Genomic DNA, 27,363 nt, shown 5'->3' with positions numbered 1-27,363 from the left:
TCTAAGCAGGCCCCTGGTCAGCTATCTGTGAGTACAGTGCTCTGCCCATTGTTCAGGGAGACTAATGGGGAGGAAAATGGAGCTTGAAAATGTTCTGATGCTGAGATCTGTGAGGCTGAGGGACTGGCCCCACAGAGGAGGTGGGGGAATGAATAAGGGGACTTAACTCTAGTCAGGGCAAGGTCCTAGAGACAAGGGATGCGTCCTGCACTGGGACTGGGAAGGGACCAGGCTGGCCCTGTGAAAGCATCTCATGTCTCTGGGACAGCCCCACTGCATGGTAACTCTGCCTCCTTAGGGGGTTTTGAAGGAAATCTGATGGGTCCAGGCTCCCTCTCTCCTGCAGCCCAGGGGTTGTGCTGAGGCCCAGGCCTGCATGGAGGCACTCACTACAGACAGATCCTAGAAGTGACTTGCAGCCGGGGCTAGTGCAAGTGTTTAGCATGGAAAGAAACTGTTTCTCGTCCTCCAAGGGACACTCAGCCCGGTAGTGGAAGGAGGAGCCCCCTGTGCCATTTGAATGCAGGGAGCACCAGCAGCTCAGATCCCTCTCCAAAACATCAGCTGGGAAACAAATCTCCTAGTGCAGTGTCTGTTCCCCTGGCCAGCCCCCGTATGCTGGGCATAGCAGATCTGGTTTATGGTGTCCATGCCAGGCAGTGTCCAGCACAGTGTCTGCTCATTTCAAACATTAACCTCCCAGTGCAATTGTGAGCGCTAGCTGCAAAGAGCAATGCCTGGCTCAGTATGGCTCTGGGGGGCTCCCAGCTGTGCCCCGTTAATGCTAAAGGATGGGCAGTAGCAGAAATCCCTCAGGGCCTCAAAGAGGGACAGGCCAAGCCCCAAGAAAGGCAGAGCAATATTCTAAGGCCATTCCGGCTGGGACTTTAAGCGTCGAATCCCTGCAGGGCCGGTCAGCATGCAGTCCCCAGGCAGGGTTTGGCAGCAGGCACTAGGGCCACTGATCCTTGGTGTACAGAGGCCGAGCAATGCAAGAGCCTTTCCCAGTCCAGCTCTGGTGAGATCAGAGTCTGGGCCAGGGTGTGCAGCGGGGGGGCCATCTGCTGGAGTCATTCTCAGGGTTCCTGTCCCATGGCACCCTCTCTGCCGTCTGCCCACATAATTCTCCCCCTTGGCTTGCCTGCCCCAGCTGTGCTTTCCACGGAAAAGCCCTTGGGAGCCTCCTAGCAGCGCCCGTCTCCCCTGGAGAGTTTGTTAGTGGGGTCCAGCCCCATGCGCAGAGATCTCTGTGCTCGCTCCCAGAGACCTGCCCCCCAGAACCTCCTCCTCTCCCCAGTGGGCTCCCGGGCTGCACGCTGACTACAGGGCTTTCTTCCTCCAGCTGAGTCTGGACACACATGCGGAGAGACTTTCCATGATATACCAATTTCATAACAGCTTTGTACTATCCTCCAGAACTCAAACCTCGTACCGAGCCCCCAGATCATCCCCCGCGATCACTGGGGCACCCCAGGGATAATGCCAGAAGGTTCCTGAGCGCTGCGTCAGGTTGAGGGCTGGGGTAACACGTAGGCAGCCTGCTGGGACGGGGCTGTTCTCACATGCCTGCAGGGCTGGTCAGCAATGGCAGGGGGTCCTGGAAGCAGGAATGCATTGCAGCTAGTGATGGGGAGCAGGACCCCAGGCTTTCATTTGCAATCACCACAGCAAGGTAGCCCTGCAACCTCTGGCATGGAGAAGAGAGGGATGAGCACGTGGACATGGAGCAGAGCCAAGAACCCCTCCCCAAAGGAGCTGCAGCACTGGCCGGGGGGGTCGTATGCCTGGAATGGCTGTTTGCAGCGTGGCTGGGTTCTGCCTCCCCGGCAGGACTGGGGGAGGGGTTGTTACAATCCAGGCTCTTTCCAGCCTGGGGGGCAGTCGCTGCCCATGCAGGGCTGCGGCCCTGTCCTCTCCCTCCCTGCACAGCCTTGGCAGCAGCACGGCACACAGATCCATCAGCATCTTCCCTTGGATTGCTTGCCTTTGGCTGGGGCCCCGCTGGAGCACTCAGTGGCTCCTGGGTAGGGAAGGTAGGAGGGTGGAAGGCTCCTGTCTGCCCCCAGTTCCTTCCCCACCCCAGTGTCTGTCGTAGCAGAAATCAGCTGGAATGATTGCTGCCAGGAGCCCAGGTGCTGGCTGGTGGGTTGCTGCTGCCATCTCCTGGGCAGGGCCTGTCCGTCTCCTGCAGCCCTTCCACCGCTCATTCCCCTCTGCTCCCATGAGCCTCACACCAGTCCAATAATTGGTGTTGCACAAGAGGTGGTTGCTTGCCCCAGTGCCCACTGAGCTGTACCCTGCAGTGCCCTACCGTGCTGCCTGCTGATCTGCACTGCACGGTCACCAGGCTAGTCAACTATTGACACAGGAAGTACTGAACCCATGACTTTGAACCCATTTCAGCTGCTGGCCTTCGGTGCCACACTGTGATGCCCAGCCCTATGCAAATACAGCAGTGCATGCTCAAGGTGATCCTAGGGTAGCGCCCATGTATAAAAATAGCCTTAGATAAAGACAAAGGAAAAACAAAACTCTGGTTTGCTGATGTAGCAGCAGCAGCTGCAAAGCACCCACTGCTCCCCTCCCAGATTGGGGAGATCTGGCTTGCTTCCCATCCACCCTTTGGGCAGCGTCTCACCCATGCCAACCACCTTCCCCAGGAGCAGGGTGTTCCAGCTGTGGGCTGCACATCACAAGGACTAGCTCCACCAAGCCATTTTAGCACCTCGCCCATTGCGGGGCTGGCCGGCTGGGTGCTGCCATAGCGAAGAAGGCAAATTAAATTCATCTACATGGTTGTTTCAGAGATTTCTTTTTTTAAAGATAAGTTGCAGGACGCATCGGGACCAAGGTGGAGAACAATCCTGAGAATGTTCTCCTGGAGAAATCAGTGAGGTTCTCTCACCTCGATATGGTGCTCATGCAATCTCCAGAGGGATCCAGCAGAAATAGAGGGGGGCCCACGTCCGGGGCCAGAACTGCAAGAGGCCTGGAGGGGTTTCTGTGTGTGACTGAAGATGCTGGGCCTTAGCGGAGAGGGGGCATTGCAACAGCAAGGTGGATAGAGAAGGTTAATTGCGTGCTGCCCTTCCCTCTTGCTGTCCTGCCCAGGAGCAGTCTGTGACCAAACCTACACAAACTCAGTGGCTAAAAGAAGAACAATGAAAGCCACTGGGCTCTCAGCTGGAGGACTGTCGGGGGCTGAATAAGGACAGCATGTCGCTCTCTGTTAGCCTTGTTCTCTCAGACTGTTTTGGGGAAGCAAATAATGTACATTGTGTAAGTCGCTAATATTGTTGTTACTGGGGTGCCCAGGGTCTCACTGCGCCAGGTGCTGTATGCGCCCAGCGAGTGCCGCGGTCGTGGCCCTCGAACGATGCACAGAATCTCCAGAGATCTTTGCTTTTATAGCTCAAGCAGGAGTCAGCTCTCCCCATCCACCTCCCGAGCTGGTTTCCTCTGGGGCGGGGGGAGAGTAGTGGACTTACAGATGGGTTCAGGAAGAGCGGTTCCTGTGGAAGAGGTAAGCATTGGCATGAGAAGCTGATGAAGTGGTGGGTGAGGTGGGCACGTTGGTGGAGCTGAGGAAGCAGGGGTGACCTGATAGCTGAGACAAGGATGAGAAGCTTGAAGTAGACATGAGAGGGGGTGATGAGCCCATCCCATGGCTTTCCTTTGGGAGACACTAGGGAGCGGAGCTCCCTCATTAGAACAGGTTTCAGAGTAGCAGCCGTGTTAGTCTGTATCCGCAAAAAGAAAAGGAGGACTTGTGGCACCTTAGAGACTAACAAATTTATTAGAGCATAAGCTTTCGTGGGCTACAGCTCCCTTCATCGGATGCATAGAATGGAACGTACAGTAAGATAGATAGATATACATACAGATAAGATGGAAGTTACCCTACAAACTGTGAGAGGCTAATGAGTTAAGATGAGCTATTATCAGCAGGAAAAAAAAAATTTGTAGTGATAATCAAGATGGCCCATTTAGACAGTTGACAAGAAGGTGGGAAGATGCTTAACTTAAGGAAATAGATTCAATATGTGTAATGACCCAGCCACTCCCAGTCTCTGTTCAAACCCAAGTTAATGGTATCTAGTTTGCATATTAATTCAAGCTCAGCAGTTTCTCCTTGGAGTCTCAGAGTAGCAGCCATGTTAGTCTGTATCCACAAAAAGAAAAGGAGGATTTGTGGCACCTTAGAGACTAACCAATTTATTTGAGCGTAAGCTTTCGTGAGCTACAGCTCACTTCATCGGATGCATTCAGTGGAAAATACAGTGGGGAGATTTATATACACACAGGCCATGAAAAAATGGGTGTTACCATACACATTGTAAGGAGAAAGAAAAGAAGTACTTGTGGCACCTTAGAGACTAACCAATTTATTTGAGCATTTGGTTAGTCTTTAAGGTGCCACAAGTACTCCTTTTCTTTTTGTGGATACAGACTAACACGGCTGCTACTCTGAAACCTGTCATTGTAAGGAGAGTGATCACTTAAGATGAGCTATTACCAGCAGGAGAGTGGGGTGGGGGGAGAGAAAACCTTTTGAAGTGATAATCAAGGTGGGCCATTTCCAGCACATTTCCAGGAGTTAACAAGAATGTCTGAGGAACAGAGGAATAAACAAGGGGGAAAAGTTTTACTTTGTATAATGACTCAACCACTCCCAGTCTCTATTCAAGCCTAAGTTTTCTTCAAAAACAGACTCCAAGGAGAGACTGCTGAATTGGAATTAATTTGCAAATTGGATACAATTAATTTAGGCTTGAATAGAGACTGGGAGTGGCTGAGTGGTTTTTGTTGTGTGGTGTTAGAACCAGATCCCTCCCCCACACACACACACATCCCCAGGCACTGCAAGAGGACTCCTTTGGGTTGGCCAGTGGCCTTTCTAATGCGGATGAGCAATGAGGAATTTACCCCTGGGTGTGTATGTGTGATAAATAACAAAGCACCTTTATTGTGAAAACGAAGGGAGGTGATGGCAGAAGCTGCTGCTGGCTTTGTGGGAAATGATTAACACCAAATCCACTCTACTCAGAGACTTTAGGAAATCCTAGCTCCCCCGGGGTGTATGTGGGGATGGGAAAACAAGAGCACAGAGCAGGGCTTTTTGACCTTGGGGTCACAAACAGGTGTTGGGTGCTTGCAACACCCCCAGGAGGAGGAGGAAACCAGACAGTATGGGAAGGTTGAGAATTGGGGTCACTGAGTTTAACGAGTCTGTGACTCCTTGTGGCAAACTATCCAATATGCCCAGATCCTGCCCCGGCCTGTCAGCACTCCCCCAACTCCCTCATCTCCTCTCCCCTTGCCCTGGGGTGCTTATAAAACCATGTCCGCCCTCCCTGTGTCCATCTGCCCCTGCTGCTTAGGCCCTGCCTGACACCGTCAGCCCTCCCCAGGCGGTGGGCCCTAAACAGGGACATCTCACATCACTGACACCTAGGCAGCCCCTGAACATGTCCATGCACCCTGGGATTGGGGGTGGCACTTCTGCAGCCTGGCTGGCTTCACCCTCCCCCCCCATGTGTGTGGCAGGCAACTGAGCACTATAGCAAAGCTGCCCGGGCAGAAGAGTTCCCCTGGGTGCAGCAAGCTTCTTTTTGCCTCTGGGCAACTGCTTTCCTAGTCTGAACAGTAGAACAGTGATTGCAGTTCCTGGAATATCCAAGTCGTCACGGCAGCAAGAGAGAGAAGGCTGTAATGGAGAGACATGATTGTCCTGGTGGCCTGGATTAGCTTCCTCAGTGCTAAACTGGAAGAGCCTTTCTGAAAGAGAACAGGGCGCTTGCCAGCTAAACACCCAGGGAGAATGGCGGTTTGCAGTGTTCTTGTAACCATGTGGTCCCAGGATACTAGAGAGATAAGAAAAGGAGTACTTGTGGCACCTTAGAGACTAACCAGTTTATTTGAGCATGAGCTTTCGTGAGCTACAGCTCACTTCATCGGATGCATAGCATATCGTGGAAACTGCAGAAGACATTATATACACACAGAGACCATGAAACAAAACTTCCTCCCACCCCACTCCCCCGCTGGCAACAGCTTATCTAAAGTGATCATCAAGTAGAGCCATTTCCAGCACAAATCCAGGTTTTCTCACCCTTCCCCCCCCACACACACACACACACATACAAACTCACTCTCCTGCTGGCAACAGCCCATCCCCCTTTGAAACCCCTCTTTATAATGCGCATGATAATCAAGGTGGGTCACCTCCAGCACTAATCCAGGTTTTCTCACCCCCCCCCACACCCACCCCTTTCCAAAAACCGCACACACAAACTCATTCTCCTGCTGGCAACAGCTCATCTTACAATGTGCACAGCAATAATCCAAGTTTAACCAGAACGTCTTGGGGGGGGGGGGGGGGTTTGTAGGAAAAAAACAAGGGGAGACAGGCTACCTTGCATAATGACTTAGCCACTCCCAGTCTCTATTCAAGCCCAAATTAATAGTATCCAATTTGCAAATGAATTCCAATTCAGCAGTTTCTCGCTGGAGTCTGGATTTGAAGTTTTTTTGCTTTAAGATAGCGACCCTCATGTCTGTGATTGCGTGACCAGAGAGATTGAAGTGTTCTCCGACTGGTTTATGAATGTTATAATTCTTGACATCTGATTTGTGTCCATTTATTCTTTTACGTAGAGACTGTCCAGTTTGACCAATGTACATGGCAGAGGGGCATTGCTGGCACATGATGGCATATATCACATTGGTGGATGTGCAGGTGAACGAGCCTCTGATAGTGTGGCTGATGTTGTTAGGCCCTGTGATGGTGTCCCCTGAATAGATATGTGGGCACAGTTGGCAACGGGCTTTGTTGCAAGGATAGGTTCCTGGGCTAGTGGTTCTGTTGTGTGGTATGTAGGTGCCACAAGTACTCCTTTTCTTTTTACGAATACAGACTAACACGGCTGTTACTCTGAAACCTGTCATTAGAGAGATAAGGTGGGTGAGGACTTTGCACCCCTTGATAATCTGTACCTTATTCCCTGATAACCAGAAACTTCTACGCTTACACTCTGTACCATTTTTTTTTATTTTAACAACATCATAATAAAATTATTAAATCTTCTATTGGACCGACTTTTATTGGTAAAAGAAACAAGCTTTCCAGGTACTACATAGAGTCATCTTCAGGTCTGGGAAAGGTATGCAGAGCTAATACAAGGTGGAACTGGAACAGATTGTTTATCATGTAGTTAGCACATATTCCAAGGATCCATTCCAGGTGAAGTGGCTCATTCACACCTCTGCAGTCATGGGACAAAAAGGGGGCTACAGATTGTTGTAATGAGCCATAAATCCAGTGTCTCTGTTGAGACCATGATTTTTACAGCCTAGCAACATTATGAATTTAAGCACCCAGGGCTCAGCTTTTGAAGGTGCTGTGCAGGTTTCTGTTGAGGATGAGGACTGAGAGGTCAGGTATGGAGTGATCGTTTTGTGAGACGTGTTCACCAACAGGTGACAGGGTTTTTGTGTTCTTATCATTTTTCTATGTGAGTTCATTTGAGAGCATAGTGATTGTCTGGTTGTACCCCCATAATTGTTAATGAGCCATTTAATCCACTGGATGAGGTACCCCACATGTTGTGAAAGGCATGTATAGGATTCATCAATCTTGAAAGTTGTGTTGTGGGAGGTATGGATCACTGTAGCAGTGGGGACATGTCTGCAGGTTTTGCATCTGTTTGTTCTCGCAGCGTCTGGTGCCGCTTTGAGTTGGTGGGTCCTGGTCTGTGAGGACCTTGCTTCTGATGGTGAGATTGGAGGGTGGTTTGAAGCCCAGAAGAGGGGGTTCAGGAAAGATTTCTTTCAGGATGTGGTCCCCATCGAGTCTAGGCTGTAACTGTTTAATATACCCCGCATGGGTTCCAGTTGGGATGGTAGGTAACAAGGGATGTGCAGTCAGAGGGGGTTTATTTCTGTATTGAAGCAGTTCTCCTGGGCTATTTGGGTGACCCGTTCCATGACGTGATCTATTTCTCTGGTGGAGTGTCCCTGTTTGGTGAAGGCAGTTTTAAGTGTGTATCCTGGACTTTCTCCTCGCAGCGTATTCTGTGGTGTCTGAGGGCCTGGCTGGTAGAGAACCGATTTTCTGGTATGTTTGGGGTGGTTACTGGATCTGTGGAGATCGGTGTGGTGATCTGTGGGTTTCTGGTTGTCTGCAGCTTCCATTGTTAAAGCTTCCATTGTTAAAGCCAGCTCAGCCAGTGGCTGGAGGAGAGTAGGGATAGCGGGTCTGGTAGGGGACTGTAGGCTCTAGTGACACAACTCCTACCATGGCTAAATCATGTTGGTTTCCTGAGAAGCCCAAGCTCCAGGACTAATGATCTGGCTAGTTCAGGTGGGCACAGACCTGGTGTGCAGCTCCATGAGCCCACGCAAGCCCTGTATCACGGGCCCCAGCCCCACAGTGCAGATGCTGCCTGGATATGCCCAAAGATAGCCTGTCCTCAGCCTGGGAACAAGAGTGACTATTGCAAAATGTGTACAGAGAAACCCAGAGATAAGGAAGCAGAAGGAGCTGTTGCAAATGCCAGAACGCTAATGCAGCTACAGGTCAGCAAAGGAGGAAGTAAGGCAGCTGCCACTTGGGGAGGAAGAAGCTGGCCAGTCCCCTCTCAGGAAGCCTAAATACCTGCAGGATCAACCCAAGAAACTGCCAACTGGGCAAGGGCAATTTGATCCACCAGAGAAACCGGGAGGAGAAGAGACTGTGCAGGGAGGAGAAGGGCTTGAGATGCCTTGCCAGGCTGCCAGGATGCAGCTGCTCAGAGGAGGGAAACCCAGCATGGAACATGATGGGCAGCAGATACCCAGGGGCCATGAGTGGCGGGACATGGGCCCTCTGGGGGAAATGCACCCCTCGGCAGGTGATCATAGTGGTTAGGCCAAGCATGGGTGGCAGGAGTAATATGTTCCCTATTTATCACTGCAAACTCCATCAGAAGCCCTCCAGAGTGGCAGAGCTCCTAAAGAAGCCCCATAAGTAAGTAACCTCCCCTCGAGAGGCAAGTGACTGGCAGGATCGCAATTCTGGGAACACAATGTTTCTGGTGGGTAAATATCAGCTAACGCAGTGCCCAGTGTTTAGCAAACACTGTAGGGAGACAGCAGTTACTTCCCTCAGAGCAAACCCATTAAGGCTGCCACAGGCCCTGAGCCCCTCCTTCCTGGGGGTCATCCCACACACACCCCAGATCTCCTATCTCATGCACAAGAAGGGCTGCGACTCCCCATATCCTGAGGGCAAGGCAGAGAGCCCAGCCCCTTCTTGGGGGCGATGCCACGAAGTGGGGGGGGGGTGGCCTGCACTTGGCAGCTGGACTGGAGGCTGCCCCGCTCCAATGGCACTTAGCCGCAGGTGCCAAGGTGGGACTGGATCTCAGTCAACACCTAGTTGTTACCATGTGCAACACCCTGGTGCCTGAGAGCATTTCACAGCCAAGGCTGAAAGCCAGATTCCTCTCCACCAGGGCTAGGGATGGGGGATCCAGGACCTTCTTTACAGCTAGAGACGGGGCAGGATCTCTACCCTCCACTGCTCATCTCCCCACTTTTCACCAAAGCCTCTGCCCCTGAACCACTTAAGGCTGAAGTCTCTATCCATTCACCCTCTCCCTCCAGAATCCCCCAAACCTGGGCTTGCCCACATGCATTTACTGCTGATCCCTAGGCAGTTCCGATGGGAAGCTTCTGATGGTATGAAACAGCCTGACAACCCCTTCAGGCAAAGGCCCAGAGCTACTCTGTGCAGCCTGCTCTGAACCCAGGCTCTGTTGCACCAGGGAAACACAGGGCAGGGGACTCATCCCTTCTCTCTGGAATGCCGTCACTGGTCTCCTGCTCTGATGCCTGCGGTGACTCCTTTGCCCTGGGCAAGGCAAGTCCCACCTGGTTCCCTCTGCCCCAGCCTGTGCATGGGCTGACGCTACTCATCCATCATCTCTCAGTGGCATGCATTATGTATGGGACTCCTGAGCTTCAGCTCTTCATATGCTGGGGCTATTTTTGCCCCTTGTTCTCAGCGCCCTGCAGAACAAGTAGACGGGTGCATGGATGCAGCCTGACATCAGGGCAGTTGCAGTGTCCTCAGCCATCAGGATTTGGGGTGGGTTTTTTTCTTAAAGCCCCAGCTCCTGGAGTCCTGGGATTAGGGGAGAATCTCAGCTTTCATTTTAAAAAAATTAGAAGTTTCTGCTTCTCCTGATTACTGAGAGAAGCCTGAAAACGTGACCCAAGTGCACCCTTAATGCTCAGAAACCAGGTGGCCAATAAGACGAACTTTCTGTATTAAACCTCATGATTTTTAAGCTAATCTCATGACTGGGGGGAATGGGGGGCGCTGACTCATGATTTGTAGCCCCTGCAGTGCAGCCAAAGAGTGTCATGATACTCTGCAGGGACAGCACATTGCCCTGCATGACCAAGTCCCGTTACATGTGGAATTTGCCCTGTGCCTCCATAGCATCAGATGTGCCACCAGAACAAAAAGCCAAATTCAGCCTGGCCCAGCCTGTCAGAGGGCTGGGGGGAAGTGATACTGGGGCTATGTCTACACTTGCAGAGTTTTTTCACTGTCAGTTTCACCGGTGATAGGGAACTGGTGAAAGAAAAGCACTGGTTTGTGTACTCACTTACTTCCACCAGCGTCAGAGACTGTTCACATTTGCAGCACTTCCGTCACGATGAGAGCAGCGCACTGAGGGCAGCTATCCCACAGTGCAGCTCTCTCCTTTTTGACGATAGGTCTTGTGGGAAAGGGGGGGGATGATCGCGGGGTATCCTGGGTCCCTGCACAGCCTCCTCCCCACAAACACTGATCAGCTCCAGGAGCTCAGCATTGCTCCAAGCAGGGGATTGTTTGCTCCATGGAGCAGGCATTGTCACCTGGCCAGATGATACATGAGCACTTGCCAAGAAAACAGGAAGGGGAGTTTCTAACTTCCCGGGGCTTTACAGATGTCTGTTTACCTGGCTTCAGAGCAGCAGCTGCTGGCCAGAGTGGTCACCTAGGCACTGTGGGATATCCCGCGGAGGCTAAAAGCTCTGTAAACAGGAAGAACGGGTCTTCACTTGCACATCACTGCAAAAGCATCACTGGTAAGAGCTGTCTGCCTCTCATGGAGGTGGTTTTCTTTTTGTGGTGAAACTTCTGAGTTTCACCGCAAAAAGTCATTGGCAAGTGTAGGCGCTCCCACCAGACTTTTTCCGCTTTAAATGGCAACTGTAGACATCCCCTGAGACTGATGCCATGTCAGGTAGCTCTTTGCAAGGACTTCCTCTCTGTGAAATAACTGCAGTAGTGCAAAGGACCCTGCCCAGCTGAGACCAGCTCCTGCCGCTCAGACCAGGGTAGAGGGAAGGTTCAGCTTTCTGAACCATGGCGCTTTCAGTTTCCATTCTTCTCCTGCTTTTATGTGCCCCAGGGATCACAGGACATCTCTGAGACGGAAAGTCCTGAGGCAGAGCCCTGAGCTCAGAGAGTTGCCATCCTTATGCCCCAATAGTATCCAATCCTGCTCGGGGTAGGGGGAAACCCAAGAACTGGGAGGGGGGGTGGATGATCTGTGTAGCACCGGAGAGGGCACAAACTCAGCCCTGTCATGCCCAGCAGGATGTTCCTGACAGGTGTTGTTTAAACACCCACAAGGTGACCCTGTTTAAATCCAGACGGTGTCTGCCCCAAAGAGCTTTGGGTCTCCTGGGAAATCCAGAGGTGGCAATAACTCTGCAGGTGGCTTGTTAGTGGGGCAAGATCTTCTTGGGAGCTGCTCGTGACCTGAGTGCTGCACTAGTCTTGGGTTGGGAAAGGGGCATCGGGCCACACAGAGGAGTTCTGAACACACACCCACAGCTCAGTGGCAGGTGGGAACACACTTCTAACCATTATTTCACTATCCAGTTGTGGCTCCTCCCAGAGAAACAGGACAACTAAGGGATCAACCAGCCAGGCCAGAGAGGGTGCAAAGAGAAGATCTGGGCAATATGTGGGCAGGATTTCCTGAGCAATGCTGTTGGGGGGGGGGGGTCATACTTGAGGGGGGTATCTACCCAGACAGTGCCAGACCCAAAGTCCATGTTGCTCTGTGTAGTGCAGTCCAGGGCTCCTTCATTATCGCCATTTCCGTGTGGGGGCTGGCACTGCTGAGGCTTCTCTGATTGACCCTCCCTCTCCCTGTGCTTCCAGCAAAGCACACCACTGGCATGAGCCAAGATCTTTCTTGCATAACTGCCGTAATACAAAAATTGCATTGGAGTCTGAGTCATCCTGACTTATCTCTGCTTCCTCAGCACAGGGGCACATTTAGCTGGGGGCAAGCTGACAGCCTGAGGTCTCCTGGCTGCCACTCCCTCCCTTCTGACTTTATCTGCATGTTGGGTGTAGCCCACATATGCGGAAGTCATTGCTGAGTCTGTTTATAAATAGGTGCGATTCCCGTTGCCCCACTCGGGCAGTCTCCAGAGGCTCCATCAACATGCACGAGGCAGCTTCTGCCTCTTCCAGAGACGGGGGGTTGCGGGGTGCACGAGTTTGCTTGAAAATGGGCAAACTTTGCCACTGCTCCCAATGTTCAAAAAATTTGCAAAAATTTTGCTCCATCCATTAGTTTTACCCCAAAAAATATTAGTGGGGGAAGGATAGAGAAAGCAAAAGTGTTAGAGAGAGAGAGAAGAGGTGTAAGAGACTAATGAGAGTCTTTATCTAAAATGGCTGAAGCCAAACTGAAAAGTCACCTGGAATGTGGCATGGGGCAATGCCCCGCAGGGGGGAGCCAGGAAGGGGGGAACCTCCCCAAATCCCTTCTTCAGAGACAAACTGCTGTTGAGCTTTATTTTGAAAATGCTTCTTAGATGTGGGGCACGGAGCCATGAGGCTGTTGGACACAGAGGCAGTTTGTGGTGGAGTTTGGAAGACTCACTCTCCTGCTGTCTGCCCTGGGGAGAGAGGTTCCTGCAGCTTACATCCCATAGCTGTTTTCATTTAATTCCAAAAAGCCCAGGCAAGCCATTAAAGTGTTCTTTAAAAGTTCCCCTCCTGGCCTCAGTGCAGAGCAGGGCCCTGGCCTGTTGTCCCTACAGAGGAAACGGAGTGGTATTCTTTGATGGTTTGGAGGAATGTCTGCTGCTGAGAGTTGCTGAAATTCACTGAGAATGAGATGCTTCCCTGTGGCTTTGGGGCTGGTCCTGCCGGCAGCTCCCTTTACTCCCCCTTAGCATTCATGTCCCCAAATATACACCCCATCACTCTCTGCAAAGGCTCTTTTCAGTTGGCTCCATTAATTCACAGGATTCTCCAGACCAGCAGTGCTCTCTCTGGGAACCACAGGCCGCAGTGATTGAGAGAGGCCTGGAAGCGCTAACACTGTATCAGCAATAGACTTAGCCAGCGAGGTGACAAGGTCAATTTCCTACAGGCTACATTTGTCCTTTGGGATGCATCTGGGACCATCCCAGGGCAACAGGGTGTGGGAGATGCTCTGAGCATGGGACTGGGAGGCAAACGCTGCCTGCATTCCCCTCCTGACCATGGTCATGTCCCTTGACCTCTCTCCCTGCATTTCCCCTACCTCACCTAAGGAATTGTGGGGAAGGCCCAGGTGGCAATTCCTGCACCCCTGTTACATAGCAGGAGTCACAGGCTGCTCCAAGAGCCCCAGGGAGCCGTGGAAGAGGCAGTAGTTGGGCGCACGGGTGCTGACTTTCTTTGGATTGGCTGGTGGGTGCTAAGCACTCCCTGTTTTTTTCCTGGGGGTGTTTGAGCCCATGGAGTCAGCTACTATAGTTGGGAAGATGGAGGAACTTACCCTGACTTAGGCACGGAGGCTGCTTCGAAAAGGAGGGGCGCCCCGTTGAGATTCACGAACAGGACTCTCGGATTCTGTGGCATGATCTGGGTGAAGAATGCTCTTGGGAACCTTGTACTCCCAGCAGCATGCAGGGCCCGAGAAATCCACAGACACAGCCTGTTCTTGGGCAGTCTGCCAGCTCTGTGCTACCTACACCCTTCTCCAGGAAACTCTGCCCACTCTTTTTACGGTGGCCAGGGACTCTCTTCCCTGTGTCCATCAGCCTGACCCCTGCGGACTTTCCCACTGAGATGTGCAACTATCATTATTGATATCAGAGCAACACCCAAGCAGTCCCAAAACAGGGGCCTTGTCATGCTAGGTGCTTTACGTACAGGCAGTATGGCAGCGTAGAGTGTGAAGACAGACAAGGGAGACAAAAGAAGGATCATTATTCCTGTTGTACAGAAGAGAAACAAACACAGAGAGAGATTAGGTGACTTGTCCAAGGTTGCACAGGGAGTCTGTGGCAGAGATGGGAACTGGACCATGATCTTCTGGTCTCAGGTCAGCACCTGAGCCACAAGAACATCCCTCTGCTGGAAAAAAGGGTGACACACTGCATTACATTTTCCAAAATATCAGGTTCCGCAAGGAACTCGCCAGGGAGAGGTTGGTGGGGTTGGGGGTCTGTATTTCCTTTCCCATCATTGCTCTTCGTTAAGTAGCAGCCCAGGCAATCAACACACGAGGTCCCTTTTGGGTGACATCACATGTGCTATTGCCAGCTGACCTTTGAAAATAGCTGGGGACTAACCAAGGTCAAATCCTCAGCAATGCCGCCAGCCCCAAGTGCACAAAGAGCACGAGGCAGGCCCCCCAAATCATGAGATTTTAAAAACAAATGGATCTTGGGTGGCTTTTATTGGCCTTTTGGGATTTGAACCTGTAGAGTTCATGGTTTTCAAGCTTTTTCTCCCCAAAAAGAAGGGCTAGAAACTTACTTTTGCTAAAGTGAAAGCTGAGAGCGTCCCATAATCACATGGCCACAGGTGCTGTGGCTTTAAGAAAAACACCAACTATCACAAAACTTGAGATAAAATCATGGGAGCTGGCAGCATTGCTTCAGTCAAAACGATTCCTCTCCTCCCATCACAACTAGGCTGAAGCCCAACCTGTTGTCCTGGTTTAGCCAAAACACTGAGTTCAGTAGCGCGATTGAAAGAGAGGAAAGTAGAGACGGAAAGAACCCCTGGCGCCTCTATTCTCCATGTGTTCCCCACCTTTGCCCCATCCAGCCTGCCTCCCGGAAACTGCGCTCCAAAACATGATGTATCTCCAGAATCTTGCAATTCCAGCCTTTTACTCTGGATAGTAGGGGAGTGTTGTGACTTACGTGGTTATTGCCAAGAGAAATCAGTCACCAAAGGCAGGAATTTAGACCAGAAGCACCAATCAGACCCTCTTCTGTCTCAGCTCAACTTCATGACCGTTAGTTTCACTTTAAGTGAACAAGTTTATTCCCAGATCCTGGTGTGGCACCCTCCCCCAAGTCACCCTGGATGGATTTATTGCTAAATCAAGTAACATCCCAGCTGCCTTTTTTCAGGCTAAACATGGTCCTCACCTCCTCCCTCCAGGACTTTCCAGCCATGTCCCACATCAACATTGTTGTACTTCTGCAGAGCAATTGTTCTCTCTGAAAAGAGGCCTCAAGTCTTTCCTCACTTTGCCCTGCCAAACACAAGACCTCCAGGTTCTGGGGAAGCCAAATGCAAACTCACTGCTGAGTAAAATCCCACAGCAGGGACTACTGTGCCAAAGCCAATGGGGATCTAACTACAGTATTCTCATCTCATGTCATGTGCTCTTTGCTGTGGTTCTCTGATGTGAGCAGAAGGAGTATTTCCCCATTAGGAATTAATCTCCTACCCTGGGGCAGGGAACTCAGAGTTTGTCTCTATTGCCAACTCCACCTGCTCCTCTGACCTCATACGTTAGTCATTGCTATTGGCCAGAGGACAGGGCAGGGCTCTGACGTGACTGTGTCAGATGAAACCAGCCTGGGGGGGATCAGGTCCGAGGTGAAGCTGTTCTTGAAAATCCCAACAAGAACCTTCCTCAGCTGTTCTTTTCCATTCTGTTTTGTTGCCAAGTCGTTTGCATTTATTGTTGTTTCCTATTCACCTCAAACTGTGTCCTTGTTGGGACTCACACCCGCTCTTGTGTCTCAAGGTATTGGGAAAGGAAGGGGCCCCAGAGGGAAAGCAGGGATAAGCCCACAATTTACACAGCCCATCCTGCAAGGGGACCGCCACCTGAGTTGCTATTTCCAGGTAGGTTTCAGAGTAACAGCCGTGTTAGTCTGTATTCGCAAAAAGAAAAGGAGTATTTGTGGCACCTTAGAGACTAACCAATTTATTTGAGCATGAGCTTTCGTGAGCTACAGCTCACTTCATCGGATGTATTTCCAGGTAGATTTTCAAGTCCAGGGACTCCTTCATGCCCATTTCTATTACCATAACTATGGTTTGTTTGTATTACGCCAGCCCCTAAAGGCCAGGACTGAGATCACAGCCCGTTGCACTTGGGGCTGGCGGCATTGGACACAGGAAGAGAGATTCCTGGCCCTGAGGAGCTTGCAATCTAAGTAGCTGAAATGGGAGAACAGGAGCATTAACATCCCCATGTTACAGGTGGGGAACTGAGGCCCAAAGAGGCTAAGTGATTTGCCCGAGGGTCACTCAGAGAGGCTGTGGCAGAGTTAGAGATTGAACCTGGATCTCCCTGTTCCCAGTCTGGTCCCTACAAACTGCCTTTCTCAATTTCAAATGCTTTTAAAAGCTGCCAGCTTCCTTTTCTGTGACAGCCCTCTAGAATTGTAGGCCCGACTGAGAATCCCTTTCGCTGCTCAGGGGCTCACTGCTTCCAGCTCTCTTTAGTGCGGAATTAATGTCCACTCCAAGCTGGGATCGGTCAGCATTGCTCACTTGTGCATAACTCCCCACCACATCTTCTGCCTCATTGTTTCAGGATGGCTTTCTTGTCCCTTTTCTGTTCTCTTAATCAGGACTTTCCTGATGCCCTTCCAATATAGGGCTTTGCCTGCACATTGTCCTTGGCATTTGGTTTTATAGGGTGGGCAGGGGCGGGTTCACCTTCTTTTCTCTGAATCATTTACTTGTTTTGCAAACAAGCTGCTGCATAAATCAGCTGGCTGGGGCAGGCTGTGGAGCTATAATATTGCTGGCTGGGACTCATCTGTTTTGGGAGTTGGAAGGCTTAGGCCAGATCACGTACAATGCCCTCATTATACACTAGCAGCTGCCCATAAAGATAACGGCTATAATCAAATCGTGCTTCCGGGCTTCAGCTGGTCACCTGCAGGGGCAGGAAGGAGCTTTTTCCCCCAGTAAGTACTCGATTGGCTGGATGTGGTGAGGGGGGCCAGTTGGCCTGCCTGAAACATCAGAGATTGACCACAGGTGGAGACAGACAGGACACCCTGAGATAGCACAGAGAATTCAGTTTCTAGCTGGTGGATCTTGCTCACATGCTCAGGGTCATATGCATTAGAAGATTTGAGGTCAGGAAGGAATTTTCTCTGAGGTCGGATTGGCTGGGACCTGGGCAGGGGGACGGGGGACTTCCCCTTCCTCTGTGGCATGTGGATCATGCATGCATGATTGAGCTTTCTGGGATCATCTGGGTATATCTCACCTTATCAATTCCCTGCCATCGCCACGGCCTGGGTCTCTCCCATTCTCTCAATGAGGTACACCGTTTAGTCTCCTGAGGGCTGAAATGCTGTTTTGTGTAAAGTCTTTGGGCTCAGTGTAGGTGGATCTGGATGAAAAACAATGGCCTGTGTGACACAAGAGGTCAAACGAGGGGAACCCATGGAGCCTTCTGGCCTGAAACTATGAAACTGGGAGTTTGAACTTCCCAATGTTCCCTTACTGAAGTGCTGCATGGAGGTTTGGGTGCAGCCAGGAGTCTGTGCATCTACCAGTGAGTCACAGCCTTCCTTGCACCCCAGTTAATCAGCCCAGTCGGTTGGAAAGTCACCAAGTGAATAAATAGAAATGACAAGTTAATGATTATCAAAGCTGGGGATAACAGGGTACGTCAGGAGTAACAAGGCCTTGAATGAGGTCATGGAAAAAGCCTACATATCCTGGGAGGCGCTGAGGGATAATCCCTTGTGTGAGGGGGAGAAGGAAAGGGAAGAAACCTGTCCAATATCTCCTTCATTTTGAGGGACGTCACTCAGTTTAGTCCTTATGTTCCACACGGGTTTGTTGTGCCCCTGCTTTTTATTGCTGAGAATTATTTATAGCTGAAAAGTAGCTGAGGTTTCAAAAAAGTCTGTGATGCTAAAGGAACCAATCCCACAGCATTTGGCGTTTTCCTGCAAGAATAATGTGTCCCCCTCCCCTACCTCATTCTGGGGCTTTCTTTAGGGCAGCGTTTCCCAAACTGTGCTCCGCAGAACACTGGGAATAGGTGTTCCGTGAAAAAATCTAGAATTTCATTTTGACCCTTGCACTTGATTTTTGTACTACTTTATATGCGCTTTCCAGTTAGAAATTGTTGGTTCAAGTTGTTTTAAATTTGTATTTTTGCTTTGTTTTATAAAATAAAATATATTTGCGCATAAATAATGCAATTTCTTATTTGAAAACCAAATGACCACAAAATAATATTATAAAGTGTTCCATAATAGGCTAAAAAGTGTTCCGTGGCCAAAAAAAGTTTGGGAAATGCTGCTTTAGGGGTTTGTGACAAAAATCAAGTCCAAGTAGAACAAGCCCCCCCCCACCCTGTCACGCTGCCCTGTCTCCTCATGACAAGTTGTACAAACTTCCCAACCAGAGTCCATGAAACGCAACACTGACATACGAACACCCCCGGACCTGGAATATTGGGTTCATCCCCGGTCTCTGGAATCCATCCTTTCACAGCCGGCTTCCAAGCCAGGAACTGTGGCAAAGAAAGTAGGTCCAAAGGCAGCCTCAAGTTAGACCCCTAAATCAAAGCTGCCTGAGTCCACTGAGTTGGAATTTGGTGTCTAATTTTTGGCTATTAAATTCTGGAAATTGTTGTTCTTAGTCTCCAAACCCTCTTCCCCGCCCCCTTCCCCCCCCCAAAAAAACCTGATAAACTAATAGTGTATCAGCAAACCAATTGTTGGTGCATTTGGGTTATTCCTCAAACTGTTTTCAGAATAACGGGTGGGAGTGTATCAAACGCTAGGCTGTATGTGAGCTTCTGAGCTTTCTGCTCTGGTATCTGGGCTTCAGTCTCTATATAAGAGTTGTTACCCCGTTAATGTCAATTAAAGGGTAAATATACATTACATTACATATACCCCCTGTCTGGATTATCTCTGTATCATCATAAAGGCCCCATAAGAAACAGCTCTTGCAGGACATTTGGTATACAAAGATCCCGTAATTATCCTAGTACCTTTGTAGAGTCTCAGACCTCTGGTCTGAATGAGGATCCTATTTCAGTACTTTCAGGAGACATGCAGGAGGTGCAGGGGAAGACTTGAGAACTGGAGGTTTGGGGGATATCTGGCAAATAAGTCGCTGTTGATATAGGTAGGGTGTAAGGACCTGCATTAAACTGCAGAATAGAATAGTTCCTCGTTGAGATAGACTCCTTAAAAAAAAATGCAATTTGCCATGCTGCCAATCAACCTCAAGTTGACTAACCCAGGAGGCCGGTTGCTGAACCAGATACCACACGTTATCAGCATGATCTCAGCAGTGAAAAATTCCTCTTACTTCCCTTTAAAGAAAGAAACTCTCTCTCTCTCTTCTATCTCCGACTGCAACGTCATCCATTTGCCAACTCTTGTGTACATGAAATTTCACAGAGTGTTGAAGTTTCTCCTGCTGATGTTGCAACAAGAGCTAGGGAGACATCAAAATCCTCTCCATATACAGAAGGACTTGGATGGCTGTCAAGGAATGTTCTGAACCGGTTCTGTAAATCCCTGGTCTGCTGCTTCCCTACCCCATCACAGCCAGAAAACAAAAGAATATAACCTTTGCAAAACTTAAAAAAAAGGAGGAAATAAAATTGCCACCACGAGTCAGGTGTTTGCACTGAGATCATGGCGTTGAACCAAGCATCCCATTAAAGGCCATTTGTTTTCATCCTCCTTAATACTAATAGGACTTATGACCGAATAGGAACATCTTTCATGTAACCAAATTATCTGGCTACCACCCACCAAATTTTGTGGCACTGGAGTTGGGAGTGAGAGGGGAAGAGGATGGAAAGTCCTACAGCAAGTAATAGAAAATGATCCCTGTGCTATAGGTTTATTGAACAACCTTCTAGAACTGAATAGATAATTTTATCCCTGCTACAGAATTCTAGGGGGCAGGGAATGTCAAAAGAACCACTGGAATCTAAGAAAATAAAATCTATCTAATTCTGTTCTATGGGCCCAGATCCTCCAACTGAGCTAGGTTGATTTACACCAGCTGAGGATCTATCTCTGTAGGCTTTTAGAGCAATTTCCCTAGAACCATCTTAACTTTCTGTTGACCCCTCTTGGTTTCATCCTTATTTATTTCTAGAGTGGTTTACAACAGGATCTCTTGCTTCAGTAGAGGGCCACAGTATGGTAAAGTGTGAGACCTCCACATTGGCTCTTTGCACTGCTGTGGGACTGAGATCTGAGGGTTGCATGTGACCCCTAATCCAGCACACACAGCCTTTTCACGGGGCTCCCAAGAGGGGCCACTGAAGGCTGAGCCCTTCACTCTTACCCCAGACAGACTTGGTGATTGTACTGGCCTGTATCTGTGCACCGGGAAGAGCTATCCACTTTGTGCTTTACCCCCACTGGGAGGTGAAGCCCATGTAGGCCTGGACACTAGGACACATGTATGTCCCATGCCATTCCCTCTCACAGTCTCACACTTCTGCAGCTGCCTGGGTGAAGCATCAACACCACACAACACTCCCCTGTGCAAAGGGCTGGGGGGGGAAGACTTGCTCTTCAAGTCCACAGATGCTTCAATGAGATGTAAAAGGCCCAGTGCTAAAGTAACTCTTAGCAGCTAGTTCCCCCTTTCAAGCCAGAACGTTGATTAAGATACTGAGCAGGTAGAAGGACGTAAACTCCAAAAATGTGACCATGTGGAACCTCCCATTCAGGTGAGTGAACTGGAGTGGGAGGGAAAATCTGCATCTGCCTCATCAAGAAGGTAGTATAAATAGGCTTGCATCTGGTGCTCCTCCGCAGTACAGGTCTGTCCTTAACAGAAGGAGAGAGACTAGCAAAACTGACCATGGCAGTCCTTATCTCCACGCTGCAATTGCTCTTCCTTGGGGCTCTGATTTCCCCCGTCTACTTGCTGGATGCTTGTGAATTGATCCAGAATACCACTCATCTTGGCTCTTTCAATCTATCTGTGATCCCTGATGACTACAAGGCAGACACAAACTACAGTGGTAAGTTGACTCTCTCTGGATCTAGGAACTTTCCTCCTGCATAGATTCTCGCTTTGCCTGGATGTTCTCTTGAGTTTCATGGTGTGTCTGCAATGTGCAAGAATGAGCATGCATTTGAGCGGCTTTTATGTCAGGCGGGAAGCGTAAAAAGAAAGGTTTCAGAGTAACAGCCGTGTTAGTCTGTATTCGCAAAAAGAAAAGGAGTACTTGTGGCACCTTAGAGACTAACCAATTTATTTGAGCATAAGCATCCGATGAAGTGAGCTGTAGCTCACGAAAGCTTATGCTCAAATAAATTGGTTAGTCTCTAAGGTGCCACAAGTACTCCTTTTCTTTTTGTAAAAAGAAAGGTAGCAGTAATCATTTGTGTTTTAATGTCAGTGCCCTCCAGGGTCCCCAGCAGATGCTCTCTCCTTGCCTGCAGCTGGGATTCTTATTTCATATCTGCCAAAACTGTGCAGCAAAACTTGGAAACTGGTTGTTTGAAAAGGCGTGACATTTGGGGTGATTTCCCTCCCCCCCCACACACACTATGAGAATTCACCCTTTCCTGGGGAAATAGAAGAAAGGACAAAGGTGTGGAGGCCAGGGCTTAAAGGGGGCGAGGGCAGGGATCACAAAGAGTAACAGATTCTGCAAAAATAAATACATTTTAAACTGAGCTGGGTTGCATTGTTTTACCAAAGCTGCCCCCCACCCACCCCGTGCCCCCTTTCAGATCATGTAAGCACTGCTGGGGGCTGTTTGGGGCCGTTCTGTTTGGGTGCATGTACCTTTCGTGAACACCGGCCCTGAAGTCACTTTCACTGCTTTTTACGCACCCTCTGACACAGTGATTAGTAGCCTGATCCTCTTCTTATCATCCAATAGCAAATCTTCCATTGACTTCAAAATGCAAAATGAGCAGGATCAAGCCCCCAGTGCTGAATAAATGTCTGGATTGACAGACACTGTGTATCTCTCTCTGAAGTCAGAGGAACTATCTTTCTTTACAGGTCAGGATCTGACACAAAGAGCAGCCACTTTGTAAAGTTAGGGATGGTTCCTTTTTTTTTTTTTTTTTTTTCATTTCTATACCAAAAAGGATTGAACACAACTACAGATTAATTTCATTCCAAATGCCACTTACAACCAAACTTGGCTCTAATTAACATGTGTGCGCACACACACACACACACACACAGTCTGCTGCTAGTTCACATCTATTTTATTGGCACCTGGCAGTCTGGCTGGTTTCTTTGAAATGTGGCTCAGGATAAACTCTCCCTCAGGCTGAGCATTTCCAAAGCATTGCCAAAGGGAGCCTTTCCCATCGTCAGGGGTTACAATGAGACACACTGGAGCCTGGTTTGCTGGTTACGGAGTAGCTTTCCTTGTACAGTGAGTAGCCCACTGACTAGATGGTCTTTGTAATAAAGATGCTGTAGCTAGGAAAACTGGTAAGACTGAGAGAGCTCCAGTCTTTGCCATGACGTGCAGTCAAACTGTACAAGGTAGCAAGGAGGAATCATAGGGCCTATTCCATCAGCTTAGGGGAGAATAGGAGGACTCCGGGCTCCAAAGTCTTGTGCTGCTTAGATTTTTAGGCTAAAAGCAGTTGTCCTGCTCCCCTTGTGTGTGGAGAATCTTCTTTTGGACCCATGTGAAGGGAACTCCTGAACTTGGATGAGTGGCTATTCCTCTTTGGAACTTTACATTTCCCTTGGGGGGAGGGGTCCATGAGACACCAAAGGCCTTACCCCATAGATCTGTAGCATTCTCTGCTTCTCTCAGATCCCCTGGGGGCTGGTGGGGTTTTGTGGGTGCTGGTTCTCAGCACAGAGAACTTACTTTTTCCTCCTCTGCATTCTCTCTAGTAACCATCAGTGGAGCCACCAACAGCAGCTCAGTTATCCTGCAGGCCATCGATAGCCAGAACTCCTCTGTGGGCCAGTGGGAAAATCCAGTTGTGAACTGCAGCAACGGCCTATCAGGGCAGCAAAATATCACCAACACAGCCACAATACAATGGAAATCTCCAAACAATGTGACAGACAGGGTGGAAATAAGGTAATGCTCTTCCTTACCTGGGAGAGGAGACGGAGTATGGGGAGCAGAGCTACATTCTGCAGGAGGTGTGCATGAAATGGCAGGAGGGGTCTGCTTTCATTAAAAGGTTTAATGGGAAGGTTTTATGGAGGGGGGAAGTGCAGCTCAACCACAAAGTGCAGCTCAATCAGAGGAAATTTAAAGTGGAGCTGAAATGCAAATCCAGCAGGTTCCATCATCATTCCATCTTATTATTTTGATTTAGTTGGGGATTGGTCCTGCTTTGAGCAGGGGGTTGGACTAGATGACCTCCAGAGGTCCCTTCCAACCCTGAGATTCTGTGATTCTATGATAAGCTATTGCCAGCAGGAGAGTGGGGTGGGGGGAGGTATTTTTTCATGCTTTGTGTATGTAAAAAGATCTTCTACACTTTCCACAGTATGCATCCGATGAAGTGAGCTGTAGCTCCCGAAAGCTTATGCTCAAATAAATTGGTTAGTCTCTAAGATGCCACAAGTACTCCTTTTCTTTTTGTGATTCTATGATTATTATTTATTGGTATTAATATATCACCTATGAGCCGTAAGCATGCACTAGGGGACACACACACACACCAAAAAGCCGCGCCCCAAAGTCCTTAAGAGTTCGGGTGCTGCTGGTCACACAGCAGATGCCTTTGCAGGCCATTCTAACCGTGCACCTGTTCCATGACTCCTCCGTTAGAGCTGGAGTTGGAACTAACACCTCTGTGTGCTCCGAATTCTCATTTGGCTGCATTCACCCCCAATGGATGAAAATCCAGAGTGACTCGACCAAAACAAATGGACTTGTATCAGCCTGGTCTACACTAATATTCACCTTAATGGAGCTGCATCAGTGAGAAATATTTACCAAAGAAAACCAGAGATAAGGCTTATCAGGCTGACTGAGAAAGGAAAGAGTGCAGTGGTTATTTTCAACAATTAGTTCTATATTTAATTGTAATGGTTGGCATCAACAGACTTACAGCTTGCAACAAACATTGTAAAGTGCTAAAAGAAAAGGAGGACTTTTGGCACCTTAGAGACTAACAAATGTATTTGAGCATAAGCTTTCGTGAGCTACAGCTCACTTCATCGGATGTAGCTCACGAAAGCTTATGCTCAAATAAATTTGTTAGTCTCTAAGGTGCCACAAGTACTCCTTTTCTTTTTGCGAATGTAGACTAACACGGCTGCTACCCTGAAACCTGTCATTGGAAAGTGCTGTAAAGCAATAAATGACAGGAGTATTGATGGCAACTAGTGACTAACGACATGTGTCACAGAAAAAAAAGATAATAGGGAAATTTATCATGTTTGCTCAATAAAATAATCTCTTTATGACTTTATTCCTCCTCCCTTTATCTACCTTTATTGTAGCCTACATTATTTTAGGGAACAGAAGGTATTAGTGAGACCAAGCCCTTGATGTGTGTTGTTCCTTTATTTTCCACAGGGTGTTTGTGACTTTTTCCGATGGCTCTACCCTGCTCCAGAAGACAACCCTGAGTAGAGGTAAATCAGCCTAATATGCATGTATCAAATGACAAAGCAGTTGAACGGATTCATTTTTTTTTATTGTGGCTTTTGTGAGATAAGAATCAATTCCGTCTTTTTCAAGACAAACACCCATTCTCTCCTGTAATGAAATATAAGGCAAAGACACTAAAACCAGTTGAAAATTGGCACCCGCATAAAATGGGGGTCACAAAAATATCATTGACATCTTGAAAAATGTCAGGTGGCTTTAAAAGATACAGAGTAGATATAAATAGGAGATCCTCAGCTGGTGTAAATCAGCATCACTCCATTGGCTTCAGTAACAGGCCTGATCCTCAAAAGGGCGTAAAGGGCATAACTCCCTCAACTTCAGTAAAGCTATGGTGTCTTACACTGCTAGAGGATCATCATTTGTCCGCAGCTTCCTCCTCTAATGGAGCTGAGCACAGTAAGAACTGATTACAGGAACTAAATGGCACACTACAGACTAATTCCCAGTAAGTCTATCTGGAGGTTTTTCAGGCCATTTCCTTCCTGTAGCAGGAGGATCACTCTGTGTTCAGAGCAAAGCTAATCCTGTTCTTGTTCAATGTGACTGTTTCATGAAAAGGAATATTTGGTGCCTTGACGGATGGTCACTGACAGCTGCTGCCTGCTGCAGACATACAAAGGGGAGTTCTGATCGGAACAGCACCTCCCAGCCTGATCCAATGGGACCTTTGAATATAGATCCAGTAGGTCCTGCTTGGCACTCAGCCCCAGCTGTCCAGCTGGACACCAGGAAATCACATGCCATTGTGGTACCATCAGTGAAATGATGAGGGAGGGAGCAGGTGCTGCCCTGTGATGTTGGCACAAGGCATGGGATGTGTCCTCCTGCTTAACTTCTTTGCCACACACATGGACACTGCTGAGATTGTGGCTCCACACACCAAACCAAAGGGACCTCTGCTGTCCTTGATCCCATTTATACTTATTCCACGGAAGGGAGAGACTTCTTTCTCTCACTTCTCCGCCCCAAGGCGCCTAAGACAGGATCTTCAAATCCTTTTAATCTGCAATGCTCCACTGAATTCAATGGAGCAATGCCAGTTTACCCCAGGGGCAGATCTGATCCCAATTTCTGAGAGATACATGCAGCAACAGGAATTGATGCACCATCTTGCAGTGAGCCCACAGTCCATTCGCGCCACCGATTTCTAATCCTGGTTTGCTTCTGCATTTCAGCATCTTCAGTCACACCTGCGTCGACAACAAGAATACTCACCACCAGAATACTCACCACCAGTTCCGTCTCCACAGTGCAGGCCAGCTCCTTCCTCCTGGCAGCTGTCCACCTGCTGTCAATCTTTGTTACTGGCAAACTGCTCTCCTAGTGGGAAACGCACCCCAGTCGAGCCACGCCCTTCCATCTTTGCTTTCTACTTGGATGCAAGGGTGGACAGCTGATCTACTCAGGAAGTCTCTCTTCTACTGTTATGTATTTAAGCATGATGACTGCACTTTCTTTTACACCCTACTTGACCAGAGAGCTGACACCCAACCCCATTGCCAGCAGCAGGAAACACAGGAAGAAATTCTGGCACATACTTGTCTCGAGAGTTTTCATGAGCTGAAATGTTCTGTAGCAAGTCAGGATTTGATACATTCATAGAGTGTAGAATAGCGTCGGGTAGAGTAATCTGACAAAAGGTGATTGAACAAGGTAACACCAAGGGTTCCTTCCATCCTGATCTCCTATAGTTCTATGAAGCAGAGACAGCATGTGCCTTCCACCAGGAGGGCTAAATTGCTTTCCACATTAGGGCACTGCAGGTTGATAAATGGGCATGGGGAAGGATCTTCCACAGCTGCTGCTGCATCCCATTTGCTGTGGACACATCCCATTTGCAGTGTCTTTCTGAGCCAGTACCTCCTGTATGTGACTCATCAACAGTCTACAGGGCCCTGACTGGGGAGGGACATTGTAATCAGTCGGCCTTGCAGAGAATTGTGAAGGGCAGGGCAGACTTACACAGTTCAGACTGATTTAAAGCCTGCATGGGATACAAATTTAAATGATCATGAAATAAGTAAATACACCCTGTTTTTCAGTCTAGCCTGCCATATGGAGGCAAGTCCTTTCCATAAATCAAGCTAGAACCCCCTACTGGCAGGGCCTTCTCCATGAAAGCCCCCTGACTGGAATTCCCTGCCAGTTTCAATCCTTGGCCCAAGATAACCTGTTGTACTTCAGGGCACCCTGCAATACCCCCCTTGATTTTTCTCTGGTGTTTTGGGGCAGGACCCTGAGATGAAGGAAGGGTTCGGTCTCTGAAATGAGTAGGAATATTTTTAATAGACAGCAGATGATTTTTACTGCCATGTTGGCTGGGATGTGCCGTTGAATTTGTTGATCCATTTTCTTGTTGAGATTTTGGGGGGTTTTTTGTATGGACTGTGTTTGTTTAGAAATTGTTAAATGGCCGTAGAGAAGTAGATTTTCTTACACAAATCTAAATAAATTAATGAATAAAATACTTCATATTGTG

General features: G+C 48.9%; 1 protein-coding gene across 2 annotated transcripts; it reads left to right on the top strand.

The window, feature by feature from the left end:
- LOC114019633 (placenta-expressed transcript 1 protein) lies at window positions 1-27,363 on the top strand. 2 transcript variants are annotated; one of them, XM_043534143.1, is made up of 5 exons: window positions 1-27; window positions 21,081-21,284; window positions 23,141-23,333; window positions 24,789-24,847; window positions 26,060-27,363. In XM_043534143.1, exons 2-5 carry the CDS (start codon window positions 21,122-21,124, stop codon window positions 26,206-26,208), a joined length of 564 nt encoding a protein of 187 aa, XP_043390078.1. In that variant the 5' UTR covers window positions 1-27; window positions 21,081-21,121; the 3' UTR covers window positions 26,209-27,363. The 2 variants fall into 2 exon arrangements, with proteins under 2 accessions (XP_043390078.1, XP_027678714.2); XM_027822913.3 differs by having other exon boundaries at window positions 2-27; window positions 21,076-21,284.

Source organism: Chelonia mydas, chromosome 22 (assembly GCF_015237465.2).
Source record: "Chelonia mydas isolate rCheMyd1 chromosome 22, rCheMyd1.pri.v2, whole genome shotgun sequence".
NCBI lineage: Eukaryota > Metazoa > Chordata > Testudines > Cheloniidae > Chelonia > Chelonia mydas.
Note: the sequence above shows the minus strand (reverse complement) of the source record. Positions and strands in the feature narration are given on the sequence as shown.

Coding starts and splice junctions, on each gene's coding strand:
- LOC114019633 (XM_043534143.1), top strand. CDS start 21,122: ATGGCAGTCCTTATCTCCACGCTGCAATTGCTCTTCCTTGGGGCTCTG. Junction 21,285..23,140: donor GGCAGACACAAACTACAGTG/GTAAGTTGACTC, acceptor CATTCTCTCTAG/TAACCATCAGTGGAGCCACC. Junction 23,334..24,788: donor ACAGACAGGGTGGAAATAAG/GTAATGCTCTTC, acceptor TATTTTCCACAG/GGTGTTTGTGACTTTTTCCG.